The sequence below is a fragment of the Chiloscyllium punctatum genome, chromosome 2 (genome assembly GCF_047496795.1).
Source record: "Chiloscyllium punctatum isolate Juve2018m chromosome 2, sChiPun1.3, whole genome shotgun sequence".
Taxonomy (NCBI): Eukaryota; Metazoa; Chordata; class Chondrichthyes; order Orectolobiformes; family Hemiscylliidae; genus Chiloscyllium; species Chiloscyllium punctatum.
In genome coordinates, this window is record NC_092740.1 from 154508118 (window position 1) to 154523448 (window position 15331).

General features: G+C 41.7%; 1 protein-coding gene across 6 annotated transcripts in view; it reads right to left on the minus strand.

Annotated features, from left to right (window-relative positions):
* Positions 1-318: 318 nt before the first annotated feature.
* Positions 319-15331, minus strand: part of smarca2 (SWI/SNF related BAF chromatin remodeling complex subunit ATPase 2) — a 133943-nt gene continuing 118930 nt past the window's right edge. For all 6 annotated transcript variants that reach the window (XM_072590663.1, XM_072590682.1, XM_072590672.1 and 3 more), the window contains 3 exons: positions 11298-11424; positions 5579-5724; positions 319-913 (listed from right to left, as the gene is read on the minus strand). In XM_072590663.1, coding sequence (XP_072446764.1) covers positions 878-913; positions 5579-5724; positions 11298-11424 — 309 coding nt within the window. In that variant the 3' untranslated portion in view covers positions 319-877. The remainder of the gene's footprint in view (positions 914-5578; positions 5725-11297; positions 11425-15331) is intronic.

Below are 15331 nucleotides of genomic sequence, written 5' to 3' on the forward strand. Positions count from 1 at the left end.
TGATATTTCATCATCGCCCATAAAGTGGACCACCACAAAGCTATTCAGATGACAGAATGTGGTTGAATTGCTATTAATTTCCAAACACTTCAAATCAACTTGTCACACTGTACTCTAATCTGTGCGTTTCTTACACAAGGTTTAAAAGTAATTCACAAATCACAAAACACAGTTTTACAATTCTTTCATGAAATGGCCTTTAATTAGCCTGACCTCAATTGTGGCAATATAAATAATATTTCAGGATTCCCCAAGAAGTATCCCAATCTTGCTAAATTCTTAATTAGTGCTTAAATAAACACAGACAAAAAACGTTCACTCTTTACAACTGAATTCGATTTTATTTGCCTTGGGCAATCAGATACACCAAAGACATTGTGCAAAGAAAGCAAGAATTAAGTACACTTAAGGAAAAGCTTATTACCAGCACTGGTTGCAAAACAATATTTTCAAAACAAAACAAACTAAAAAGGGATGTGCATAATGATACAAATTTTCCACTTGAAATGATATGTCAGGATTTAAAGCTGTGGTGACACTGACCTTCAGGAACACAAGAAAAAGCTATGGCATGTTTTAATGTATATAGAAACTGATACAATTCAAAAGCATTTAAATTCAATTAACAAGCATAAAGCAAATATATGATGATGCAAACAGATGTATACTTAGGAAATTATTTTACTGCGGTCATGCCTACATAAACTAAACTAAAGATTATACTGTTCTACTAACAGATTTACTTCTCAGATAAAGGACAAGCTGGGCAAGGGTAAAGGGAAGGAGGAATTATGGATAGTTGTGCAACAAAACAGTTGATAAAGTTACTGAAACAAAGACTTGTCCATGAAGCAATTCACATTTAAAAAAAATTAAATCATTCATCTTCGCTTCCACTGATGTCAGATTGGTCCTGGGAAGGGAAAAAAAAAATTGAAATTGACAGAGTACTTTCATAAGATAGTTAAGGCAATTTTAAAGCTGAAGGCAAGACTTAATTTGCAGCTTATATCAGCTTTAGCAGCTTGAAATTGCCACATTTGACAAAACCTTAAGTTTCTTTAAAAAAATGCAGCTAAATTCTCAAATATCAAATTCAAAACTGCTATGTAGCTGCCATATTCTTTAAAACAGTTTAGATGGCATTAGTTTCCACATTTAAAACTAAATTATGCATAAAATATGGATAACATTCGAGTTTCGTTGAATTACAGCAGTGTGCAATATATGAAACCACAGGCAGAGACACACCTGATACAACAAAGTTTGTGTCGGGGAACATTTGCATTCTACACAATCCTTGGTGGTCTTTGATGTCAAGTTGTAGCAGAATGTTAAAAATTGAAAGAAATGGGATGTCAAAATTCATTTCATGCTATTTCATCTGAGAAACATCAAATTTATTGAATGCGAATATCCTAGGGACTGGCACTCCTGAAGGAAAATAAGCTGTTTTGAAACGAACGATTTCATAGAAAGGTGGCAATATTGGAGCCTCTGATAAATCCAATCTTAAGTGGACAGTTCTAATGAAACTTATTTTCATTGCTCTTTGCGAATACAAACATTTAATAAAGATTCCTAATATCAAACAGCCTAACTTACAAATTAGCAGTTTTATACTGTAAATATTCAAGTGAACAACAAATCACAATTTAAAATATTGCAAAAGAAACTGGAACCTTAATAAATAATTTCTAGATTTTATATTTTGATACCCTACACTGAATCAAACACATTGAGCTTCGAGGTAAAAGGCTGTTCAGCCGATTGAGACTGCAAGAACCACCTCATCCAACCCAGCCCCTAACCTATCTCTACATTTTCCACAGCTAATCCAGTTCGCCTGCACATCCCTGGACACTGTGGACAATTTAGCATTGCCAGTCCAACAAATCTACACATCTGGGAGGAAACCACAGCACCCAGTGGAAATCCATACAGATACAGTCACCCAAGGTTGGAATCAAACCTGGCGTGGTGAGACAGCAGCACTAACCACTGAGCGCGAACCACCCAGCACACTGATTACAGAATCCAAAATATTGTTTCACCCACCGAAAATTATAGGGAAAGGGAGCAAGAACTACAAACAATTACAAAGAACATTACCACCAAAGTAAACAAATAAAATTACAAATTTTATGATAAGGTCTTAAAAAGACCCTGTCCCAGGCTTCCACTGAACATGTGCACCAACTACAAAGGTGTGCTACAAACTAATATAACTTTCTTGCCTTAACAGTTAGAGGTTGGATTTTGGGTGAATGAATGCACTGTTATAACAACTTCCATGTTGCCATTTTAAACAAAACAACATCCAACCAAACTTATAAGAACAACATCGAACACAACCTTTTTCAATATTCACATTTTAAAAAGCTTTTCTCTGCAACCTGTTTTTACTTAATTCCATCTGGCCCTATCAGGACAGTTATACTGCATGGCTTCCTTCCATTCACTTCCAGTCATAACGAAGAGATGGTGAGGAAGCTGACATACATTGTTCTGCCAGTACCCAAGTTCAACAGCAGGTATTTTTCTAGTCAATCTGTTCAGAGAAGTCATGACACACTTCTGGAGCAGGTGGGACTTGAATCCGGCCCTCTTGGGTCAGAGAGAGAGTTACTAACACTGAATCACAAGAACTCCCAAGAGTTTATCAGCAGAAAACCTGGTATAAGAATAATCCAGAGGGAATTGCACAAGCAATAAGTGGTTAAACAGCCTTCTACTCCTCTGCAGTCTGGAAAACCTGAACCAGCTGAATGATAATTTATTGTGGGATTAATTTAGTAGCATATTTAATGGCAACAGAAATACTGTTTTAGATTTATTTACAGTCCAAAACAAGCTTTGGCTTTCAGTACTTTTTTTAAATTTGTAGGCTATTAATTGTTAGAAAACACTAGAGCCCTGACCAGAAATGGTTCTTGTATTAGAAGGGAAATAAATTAATGGGCCAAATGACGGATATAATGGTCGGCACGGTGGCACAGTGGTTAGCACTGCTGCCTCACAGCGCCAGGGACTCAGGTTCAATTCCTGCCTCAGGCAACTGTGTGGAGTTTGCACGTTCTCCCCGTGTCTGCGTGGGTTTCCTCCGGGTGCTCCGGTTTCCTCCCACAATCCAAAAATGTGCAGGTCAGGTGAATTGGCCATGCTAAATTGCACATAGTGTTAGGTGAAGGGGTAAATGTAGGGGAATGGGTCTGGGTGGGTTGCTCTTTGGAGGGTCGGTGTGGACTTGCTGGGCCGAAGGGCCTGTTTTCACACTGGGTAATCTAATCTCATAACCATTACAGATTACTGTGCATAAGCAATGGATTCCAAACTCAAACGCATTTTTTTTTAAACTGGCAAGTGAATGTCAGTGGCAAAGTCAGCATTTACTGCTCATTCCTAATTGCCCTTGAGGAGATGGTACTGAATCATCATCAACTGCTGCAGTTCCCTGATTAGGACCCAGCGGCAGTGCAAAATCAAGGTGGTGTTGACTTTGAAGAGGAACTTAGAGGAGATGGTGCTCCCCCTTCCATCGTTCACCATTGTTCTTCACATTCCTTTAGGTTGCAGGTCTGGAAAATGGAAAGTGACTGCATCTTGTCAATGGTGCACATCGCAGCCAGAAGGAGGAGGAATAATAGTTTACGGTGGTATTTATAGCGCCAATCAGCAATTCCTTTTGTCCGGGTTAATATCAAGCCTCTGGAGTGGTGTTGGAGTTGCAACTAACCAGGCAAGTGGACAATATTCCATCACCTATTCCTGACTTATGCCTTGTATATGGTGGAAAGGTTTTGGGCAGTCAGAGGTTTCAGCATTCAGTCTTAGACCTATTTGTGTGTTCACTATACGTATGGGTATACCAGTTCACTTTCTGTTGAGTGGGTGTTGCTGGAAAAGCACAGTAGGTCAGGCAGCATCTGAGCAGCAGGAAAATAGATGTTTCGGGCTGGAGCCCTTCATCAGGAATGAGCCGGGGAGCCTCGGGGTGGAGAGATAAATGGTGGGGGGGGGGGGGGGGGGGGGAGGAGGAGGAGAGAAGGTAGCTGAGAATGCAATAGGTGGATAGAGGTGAGATTGAAGGTGATAGGTCAGAGGGGAGGGTGGAGCAGATAAGTGGGAAGAAAGATTGACAGGTGGGACAGGTCATAAGGATGGTGCTGAGCTGGAAGGTTGGAACTGGGGTAAGGTGGGGTGAGGGAAATGAGGAAACTGGTGAAGTTCACATTGATGCCATGGGTCCTGAGGCAGAAGATAAGGCATTCTTCCTCCAGGCGCAGGTGGTGAGGGAGTGGCGCTGGAGGCGGCCCAGGACCTGCATGTCCTTGGCGGAGTGGGACGGGAAATTGAAATGTTCGGCCATGGGGTGGTGGGGTTGATTGGTGTCCTGGAGATGTTCTCTAAAGAACTGTGCGAGAAGGCATCCAGTCTCCACAGGGCATCGGGAGCAATGGATACATGTGTGGAAGTGCAGGTGAAATTTGATGTCTGTGGAAGGCTCCTTTAGGGCCTTGGATGGAGTTATGGGTGGGGGAGGTGTGGGTGTAGGTTTTGCAATTCCTGCAGTGGCAGAGGAAGGTGCCAGGAGGGGAGGATGGGTTAAGGGACATGGACCTGACCAGGTAATCGCGGAGGATCTCCAACATCTGCAGACCTCACTGTCTCCCAGTTCACTTTCTGGTGAACAGTGAGCCCAAAAGGTTGATCATGGGGTAATCAGCAAAGGCACTGCCACTGAATGGCAATGGTATAAGGTTAGATTTTCTTTTGATGGAGATGGTCATTACCTGGCACTTATATGGTGTGAGTATTATTATTTGCCACACATCCAAATTATGTCATACGCGGGCATGAATTGCATCAGTATCTTAAAGAGTTATAAATGGTCCGGAACATTGTGCAAACACATTTTCAGCAAACATACCCACTTCTGACATTATGATGGATGGAAGGAAGGAAAGCAGTTGAAGTGGTTGGGCTGAGGATAAAGTCAATTGCTGTCTTGATGTCAAAGATAGTTCCCCTCACCTTTGGAATTCAGTTCTTTATTCCAGGTTTGGACTGAGGCTACAATGATTTCAGGAACTGAATAGCCTTGGCAGAACCCAAACTGAGTATTAGTGAGCAGGTTATTGCCAAGTGCCAATTGATAGCTCCCACTCAAAAAAGTCTTAACAGTATTCAAATAGATCAAAGTGGGTGCAGGATTTGAGATTCACTGAAACTTTATTCATCCACAGATGGACATTATGATAGAGGGACAGGGAGCTAATAGATAAGTTGCATGATTACAGCATAGAAGTAGCTCTGAACAAAGTGCAGGAATGGCTATGAAATCAAATTTGTGAACTAAAACCACAAAAGTGCAGCATTGATATTCATATTTCTGTAATACCATGTAAACGACCTGAAAGGCCACAAAAAGAAACTGCTTCAATTTGATTTGAAAGGCTCATAACAGCATTATAACTTTGGTCACATTCTAATGATTCAATGTACACAGCTAGGCTTCTTGTAAAATGTATCTTTGCAAACTGAAGATTTATGCAAACCATCTTAATTAAAAACTTACATTATCATCTTGGTCATCGTCACTGTCATCATCACTGATGACAGGCTTGATTTTAGTACGACCTAGCCGTTTCTTGCTTTTTCCTTTCTCGCGACTTTTGTCGCTGTCCTTTCGACCAAGCTTTATTTTAACTTTGACCGATTTTGCTGAAAGTTATACAGAAACAAAAAGTGTTTAAAAACATTTCTATTTGCTGAAATTGGGTAGAAACATTTACAAATATCTATGGGGAACAGCAGATAGATAGGCGTGTGCGCTGCAAGGCAGTAACATGTGCACAGCTTTATGACTGTATTTAATTTCCTGCAAGTCAATTTTTATAAACCAGCTGTCCATCAGAACTGTTACTTTTCCATGTAGTTGTGTGCCAGGTCAGTTAACAAGGACAGAAAGTCTCGTACAATCTGGAATGCTATCCAATACAGACATTTGGCTTCTAGTGCAATTTATGCCAATCTCAGTTAAATCTTTTCTACGGAGGTTGAATAAAGGAAAATCTGAAGTGCCAACTAGCAAAAACTAACACACATGGATAGCACTTCCTTGGAAACAAGAGAAATCAGACCAGACCACAATTGAAAAAGAAATTGATTATCTGTTCAGACTAACACCAAACAAAAAGGGCAGAATGGGGTGAGGTCACAGAGATAACCAAGGTGAAAATCTCTGACGGGGCAGCACCTCAAGCAAGGTTTCCTTATTTCTACCTATATCTGCAAAATTAAAATATTCTATTCTCAAAGGTAAATTACATTCATTCTCACTTATTTTCAAAGATGTAATGAAAATCCATAATCAGGCCCACCACAAAACAACTCGCCAGTTAGGCCATGCTCATTATTTTTTAAACTTTATAAAACATTATATCTGATCTTTCCATTTTACCCTTCGCGCATATGTTTTTGATTCCAAACCCTTCCTTCAACACCATTCTCTCTCAAAACCAATCTCCGGAGCTAGATTAACTTGGTGGTCACCTTGCTAAACCAGATGCACATTGACAACCTCTTCCAGTTCTCTGTGCACCTCTATGCACCAAATTCAATTACCAAATCAACCCAACAACACATGTGCCCCTTAAACTGACCAACAAAACAGAAAAACAGAGACAGTCAAAATCTAACACAAATCTTACAAATAATAATTTCAAACCGTAGCAATGCAAAGTTTTGTCTGTCTGTCCCTTTTCAAGACTCTGCCATCGGTAGTAACTCAAATTAGGTCACTTGCCAGTAAGCTATCCAAGAATTGTAATGGCTTGGAGATTAAAGTCCTTTGGGATATAATGTGAGGGTTTCCCCCCCAATTTGGTATTTCACTCGATTAATTAACATCAGAATAGACAGCAATGGACCAACTCTAATCAGCAATTTAAGTCATTTAATAAACTGTGACTCAGTGAATGTATAAATCAACATTTACAGAACTTGGGGGTTGTGGGACACCACAGTGCTGTCAACAAGGGAGTTGCCAGGGTTTTGACCCAGCGACATGAGGGAACAAGAACAACGTAGTTCAACTCAGGATGGTGTCAGCCTCGTGTTGCAATGATGCCCCCATTATGATGTCACAGGGACAGTAAGCCAAACCAAATCAGCCTCGCTATCACTGAATTCATAACACAGTGAAATTAAGTTAAAACATTCGATTACCCTCAAAATTGCTCAATTGTTCCTAAACTGAAAATGTGTTGCTGGAAAAGCGCAGCAGGTCAGGCAGCATCCAAGGAGCAGGAGAATTGACGTTTCGGGCATGAGCCCTTCTTCAGGAATGAAGAAGGGCTCAAACCCGAAACGTCGAATCTCCTGCTCCTTGGATGCTGCCTGACCTGCTGCGCTTTTCCAGCAACACATTTTCAGCTCTGATCTCCAGCATCTGCAGTCCTCACTTTCTCCTCAATTGTTCCTAACCAGAGTTTACAAATAACAAATCTTGGACACCAAGTTTAAAATTTAATAATAAAGTGCTCATTTTTAAGAATGTAGCACAGATGAATAAGGCAATCTTGTTAATATCCACATCAAAGCCCAATCTTTGAACATAAACCTCACTCTCACTGACAGATGGACAGAGTTAAGGGATAAATTTTTAAAAATGTTTAAATGTTGTAATCTTCCAGTTTGATAACAGTTTCAACAATGAATACCAGGCTATCGTGAAACTCTTTGACAGTTGGTTGTATTACAGGCACGTAGGACTGTATATCTTGCTTGAATTCCTAAGTGAATGCAGACAGTATCCACAGACCTCTGGAGACTTATTTCTTACAGACTGGGATTTCTTGTCTCAGTTTCAACAATTCGATAACTGGAGAATGATTTAAAAAAAAAGGACATGAGGAGCAACATTTTCCACACAGTGTGGAAAATATCAAGAGGAGATGCAAGGTTCTCTTATTCAAGATGGTCCTTGTCTGATACACGTGGGATGCAAATGATATATGGCACTTACCAGCCTAAGTCCGAATGTTGTCCAGGTCTTGTTATATGGGAATAAGGACTGCTTCAGTTTCTGAGGTGCCATGAATAGTGCTGTACTTTGTGCAATTATCAACAAACATCTCCACGTCTGAACTTATCATGAAAGGAAGACCATTGATGTAGCAAATGAAGATGGCTAGGCCTAGGACTGAGATGATTGAACTTCAACAACCATTTTCCTTTGAATTGGGTACAACTGCGAGTAGTGTAGAGATTTCGTTAGTTTCCCTAATGCTCAAATGGTGCCTTGACATCAAGGGGAGTCACTCTCACCTCAACTCCGGAATTTAACTTTTTTGTCCACAATTGGAAAAAGGCTGTAATGAGGTCAGATACTGAATGGCTCTGGCAGAACCCAAATCCAGTGTCCGTGAACATCAAGTACCTATACACCACTGGCTTGCTTTCTGTGTTAAATGAAAGCCTCTCAACCTCCTGTAACATTACATAAATTTAGTTCTGCTCATCTTCAATCATGCAGTAGGTTTTTCACAGCAGGAGATTTTAGTCTAAGTAAATGTACAGGTCATAGAGCCCTACAGCACAGGAACAGGCCCTTTGGCCCAAACTGGTCCATGCCAACCAAAACATCCATCCATGTTTACCCCATTTCCCATATCCTTCTAAACCTTTCCTATCCATGTATTTGTCTAAATGCCTTTTAAATGTTGCTAATCCACCCGCCTCAATCGTTTCTGCTGGCATATCACTGTGTGTGTGTGTGTACCACCCTGTGTACAAAAGTTGTCCCTCAGGTTCCCTTTTATTCTTCCTCTCTAACTTTAAACTGATGCTCCTTCGTCCACGATTCTCCAACCTTGGGAAAAAGAATGTGTTTTCACCCTATCCATGCCTCTCATAATCTTATACTGTTCTATAAGATTCCCCCCTCAGTCCTAGTTTGTGCAACCTCTTCCTATAGCTCAGATTGTTGAGTCCTGGCAACAGCCTTGTGAATTTCTTCTGCACTCTTTCAAGTTTAATAACATCCTCGCTATAGCAAGGTGACCAAAAGTGAACACAATACTCCAAAATGCGGACTCACCAATGTCCTTTGCAACTGCCACATAATTTCCCAATTTCTATACTGAATGCCCTGACTGATGAAGGTATTCAAACATCAGCACTATAAACAGCTAGAAGGCTTTCGTCAGCACAAAATTTTCACAACTAATAGCTAGGATATTCCTTCATTATAAAGTCTTGTTTAAAAAAAATCCGTGCGATACAGCTCATCATAAGCTTCACATGTTCACTATGTCTAAATTTTACATATGTAAATGTGACAGGCTCATCATTCCCTCCCCACATATCCCATGGTAAAGAGTGATTTCAGGGCAATAGTACAATGTTACTGCGTCAATCTAAGTTATTATGCAAGGCAAGTGGGGTATGAAAATTGAAAATCCAATTGGAATTTATTGAGCCTATTAAAAGCCAACTGTAGACAGCTACTTGTTGTCTGCTGCATTTTGCATGTTGCAAGTACATTGTCAGTATAACGAGACAAGAGGAGGAGCAGATGAGAAGGCCTGCCACTGGGACCAAAGCTACTTACAGTAACACCTTCTGATGGTGAAGGTGTGACTGACCTTCCTGTTCTTGTATTAGGCCCAGCGCTACATGACTGCATGGCCTATAGTGTCAATTTGGTGCAAAGACCATCCCCACATTGCTCCTCTTATTGGCCTTATTAATGAGCGATCAACACTTGATTGAACAAGCAGAGCACTCAGCTTCTGGTCTGCCTCCCTCGTCCTGTCGGAAAATGAAAATTCAGCCCTATTCCTAGAGATTTACTGATTCCATAGCACATACCTACTCTCTCATCCCAACAAGGGCGACTATTTAGTGATCAGAAAATTCTAGATTATTTTTGCTTCTTTAAATTTGAGAACTTTGAGGCCCACTGTATTACACCATTACCACTAGCCATTCATTTGTTGGCAAATATGGCCATTGTAGATTGGGCCAGCATTTATTGCCCATCCTTAATTGCCCTCCAGAAGATTGTGATAAGCCACGTTCTTGAACTGCTGCAGTCTAAGTGGGATGGGTATACCAACAATCAGGAAAGGAGTTTGTAAAATGTGACCCAATGACAGTGAAGAAATGCTAATATAGATTCAAGTCAGTATGGTGTGTGGCTCGCAGGAAGCCCGCAGTAGTGTTGATCCCTGCTGTCCTTGTCTTTCTAGATGGTAGAAGTTGTGAGTTTGAAAGATGCTGTTGAAGAAGCTTTGCTGAATTCAGTTTACAGATAGCACACACTGCTGCCACTGTGTATCAGGGATGGAGGGAGTGAGTGAACGTTGGAGGTGGTTGATGGGGTACTAAACAAAGGGCTGCTTTGTCCTGGATGGTCTCAAGCTTTTTAAATGCTGTTGAAGCTCCACTCCATGCATCCAGACTAAGTGGAGACTATTTCATCACTCTCCTGAGACTGCCTGGGGAAGTCAGAGAGTTATTTACCATAGAAATCCCAGCCCCTGACCTTCTCTTATAAACAATCTTTGTATAGCTGTTCAAATTCAGCTTCTGGTCATGGGAGTCCCTACCTCACTCCTACAACATTGTTAGTGGGAGATTCAGTAAAGGCTATGCCACTGAATAATCTTTGTATATTTGTAGATACATTCTATTTTGCTCAAAAAACACACAATCTGTAGGCAGTCAGTCAATCTATGCAATATTTTATAATTTCCTACTTTGGAAATAGAACCAGTCTGACTCAAGACTGGGGTACAGACAGACTCTGACCTCAAACCTTTAATGCATGGTGTGAGCCGAGATGTCACTTTTTAAAAAAAATATAAAACCTTAAATTATCTCAAGAATGGGACTTAAAAGTTGTTCTGGGATTTACATATTAGTGAACTGAAACTTGCAACCCATTCTAAAAGATGAAAGACTCAACAGCAATCTAGGCTTGTTCAATACATCATTTCAGTTACATGACATTGTAATCTCTTGCTATAAATTCTGTGACTTATGATCCTGTACCACAGCTGCCTGATGAAGGAGCAGTGCTCCAAAAGCTAGAACTTCCAAATAAACCTGTTGAGCTATAACCTGGTATTGTGAGATAATTAACTTTGTCCACCCCAGTCCAACACCAGCTCCTCCATCTCATACTGAATGATCTTAGCAGACATCTACTTATACAACGCAGATATTGACACAATGTGGTCATCCATTTATTTAACATGAGAAACCAGTTAAAACCCATAAGAACTTACTCTCAGATCCTGACTCCTCCTCCTCTTCATCATCATCATTACTTTCCTCCTCACTTTCTTCTTCTTTGGCAATCTTCTGCCTTGCACTTTTGAATACAGATTGAAGGACAATGGAGTCTTCATAAATCTGTAACAAACCAGTGTTTAAACAGAAAGAACAAAAATGATTTATACATCAAACTGAAAAAAGCTCTAATGTGTGCCCTTTGTATTTTGGTGAATCAGTGTGTGATCACAGTTCAATTTTTTTGCTGTCAAAAAGTTAAAATAAACCAATTAAGATACGTTAAGAGTCTTAAGAGAGAGTTTTCAATGCACAGAAAAAGGCCCTTTGATCCATTATGCCCACACTGGTCATGCAATTCTATTTCCATTTCCCACTACTTGTTATTGAGCCTTGGACACTATAATGTTTCAATACTCATCTAAATACTTCTTAAATGCCTTGAGGGTTCCTGCCTCTATTACCCTTTTAGGTAGTTTCAAACTTCCCTTTCTTCGCCTTATACCTTATCCTCTTGCTAGAGGATCACGGGGCAAAGTTTCTTCTTATCTAGGTAAAAACAATGACTGCAGATGCTGGAAACCAGAGTCTAGATTAGAATGGTGCTGGAAAAGCACAGCAGCTCAGGCAGCAGCCAAGGAGCAGGAAAATCGACATTTCGGGCATCAGGAATACAGGCAGAGAGCCTGAAGGGTGGAGAGATAAGTGAGAGGAGGGTGGGGTGGGGAGAAAGTAGCATTGAGTACAATAGGTGAGTGGGGGAGGGGATGAAGGTGATAGGTCATGGGGGGAGGGTGGAGTGAATAGGTGGAAAAGAAGATAGGCAGGTAGGACAAGTCATGGAGACAGTGCTGAGCTGGAAGTTTAGAACTAGGGTGAGGTGGGGGAAGGGGAAATGAGGAAACTGTTGAAGTCCACATTGATGCCCTGGGGTTGAAGTGTTCCGAGGCGGAAGAGGAGGTGTTCTTCCTCCAGACGTATGGTAGTGAGGGAGCGGCGGTGAAGGAGGCCCAGGACCTCCATGTCCTTGGCAGAGTGGGAGGGGGAGTTGGCCCAACGTTTCAACTCACACCGCCCTGTGGCCCAACATTTCAACTCCACATAAATGTAACAGATGTAACATGGATCAGTATTTGGGACTGTGATTTTGTGGCCATAACAGAGACAGGGGTTTCACAGGGACAGGAATGGTTGCTAGATGTTCCAGGGTTTAGAACGTTTAAAAAGAACAGGGAATGTGGCAAAGGAGGAGAGGGCGTAGCATTGCTAATCAGAGAGTGCATCACAGCTACAGAAACGAAGGTTGTTGAGGAAGGTTTGTCTCCTGAGTCAGCATGGGTGGAAGTTAGGAACAGCAAGGGAGCAGGGTTTTCTTCAGACGCTCTAATAGCAGTAGGGAGATTGAAGAACCCATAGGCTGGTAGATTTTGGAAAAGTACAGATGTAGCAGGGTTGTTGTTAAAGGTGAATTCAACTTTCCCAAAATTGATTGGAACCTCCTTAGTGCAGATGGTTTGGATGGAGCCGGTTTTGTGAGGTGTGTTCAGGAGGATTTCCTTTCTCAGTATGTAGACAGGCAGATGAGGGGAGAGGCTATTTTGGATTTGGTGCTCAGCAACGAGCCAGGACAGGTGTCAGATCTCACGGTGGGAGAACACTTTGGTGACAGTGATCACAACTGCCTTACATTTACCATAGCTTGGAGGGGAAAAGGAGCAGTTACCATGGGAAAATATTTAATTGGGGAAAGGGAAATTATGACGCTATCAGAGAGGAGTTGGAAAGTACAGACTGGGAGCAATTGTTCCACAGAAAGGGCACAGCAGACATGTGGAGACTATTTAAGGAGCAGTTGTTGCGAGTGATGCATGAATTTGTCCCTCTGAGACAGGTAAGAAAGGGTAAGATTAAGGAGCCTTGGATGATAAGAACAGAGGACTTCTCATCAAAAGGAAGAAGGCAGCTTACGTAAGGTATAGGAAACAAGGGTCTAGCATAGCTTTAGAGGATTACTAGAAAGGAGCTCAGAAATGGACTAAGGACAGCCAGGCGGGGAAATAAGAAAGGCTTGGCAGGAAGGATTAGGGAGAACCCAAAGGCATTTTACTCATACGTGAGGAATGAGAGAATGATCAGGGAGAAGGTAGGGCCAATCAGGGATAGCGTAGGGAACTTGTGCGTGGAGTCTGAACAGATAGGGGAAGCCCTAAATGAGTTTATTGCTTCGGTTTTCACTAAGGAAAGGGACCTTGTTAAGAATGAGAATTTTGAGGAGCTGAGATACAGGCTTGGACAGATCAAGATTGATGAAGTTGATGTGCTGGAAATTTTGGCAAACATTAAAATTGACAAGTACCAAGGGCCAGACCAGATTTACCCTGGCCGCTCCAGGAAGTGAGAAAGGAGGTTGCTAAGCTGCTGGCAAAGATCTTTACTTCCTCACTCTCTACGGGAGTCATACCAGAGGATTGGAAGGAGGTGAATGTTGTTCAACTTTTCAAGAAAAATAATAGGGAAATCTCTGGCAATTACAGACCAGTCAGTCTTATGTCTGTGGTCAGCAAAGTTTTGGAAACAATTCTGAGGGACAGGATTTATGACTATTTGGAAAAGTATAGCTTGATTAAAGGCAGTCACCCTGACTTTGAGAGGGCAGGTCATGCCTCACAAATCTTATTGAGTTCTTTGAGGTGACAAGACAGGTCAACAAAGGTCGAGCAGTGGATGTAGTGTATTTGGACTTCAGCAAGGCATTTGATAAGGTTCTCCATAGTAGGCTCATTCATAAAGTCAAGAGGTATGGGATACAGGGAGATTTGGCTGTCTGGATTCAGAATTTGATGGCTGACAGAAGGCAAAGAGTTGTTGTAGATGGAAAGTATTCTGCCTGGAGGTCAGTGTTGAGTGGGGTCCCTCAGGGCTTTGTTCTTGGGCCTCTGGCTCTTTGTAGTTTTTATAAATGACTTGGATGAGGAGGTTGAGGGGTGGGTTAGTAAATTTGCAGATGACACAAAAGGTTGGAAGTGCCATTAATAGTATCGAGGATTATTGCAGGCTGCAGCACGACATAGACAGGATGCAGAGCTCGGCTGAGAAATGGCAGATGGAATTCAACCTGGATAAATGCGAACTGATGCATTTTGGAAGGTCGAACTTGAATGCTGAATATATGATTAAAGACAGGATTCTTGGCAGTGTGGAAGAACAGAGGGATCTTGGTATTCAAGTACATAGATCCCTCAAAGTTGCCACCCAAGTGGATAGGGTTGTTAAGAAAGCAAATGGTGTTTTGGCTTCCATTAACAGGGGGATTGAGTTTAAGGGCCACGAGGTTTTGCTGCAGTTCTACAAGTCCCTGGTGAGACCACACTTGGAATATTGTGTTCAGTCCTGGTCGCCCTACTATAGGAAAGATACGGAGGCTTTGGAGAGGGTGCAAAGAAGGTTTACCAGGATGCTGCCTGGACTGGAGGGCTTGTCTTACGAAGAAAGGTTGACTAAGCTGGAGATGAGGAGGAAGAGAGGTGACCTGATCGAGGTATACAAGGTAATGAGAGGCATGGATAGAGTCGATAGCCAGAGACTTTTCCCCAAGGCAGGATTGACTGGTACGAGGGGTCATAGTTTTAAGTTATTAGGAGGAAGGTATAGAGGAGAGGTCAGAGGTAGGTTCTTTAAGCAGAGAGTTGTGAATGCATGGAATGCATTGCCAGCTGTGGTGGTGGAAGCAGAGTCATTGGGGACATTTAAGCGACTACTGGACATGCACATGGATAGCAGTGAATTGAGGGGTGTATAGGTTAGGTTATTTTATTTTACATTAGGATTAATCCTCAGCCCAACATAGTGGGTCGAAGGGCCTGGTCTGTGCTGTACTTTTCCATGTTCTAACATTGAAAGGTTCCCAATTACCCAACACCTGCAGAATTCAGTCTGTAATAAAATTTCCAACTAACAGGAAGCGCAACTAAGAAGGTCAGAGGAAGCATCGCTATAGAGACTGTGTTTGAAGCACTCACTTTCTAAATAC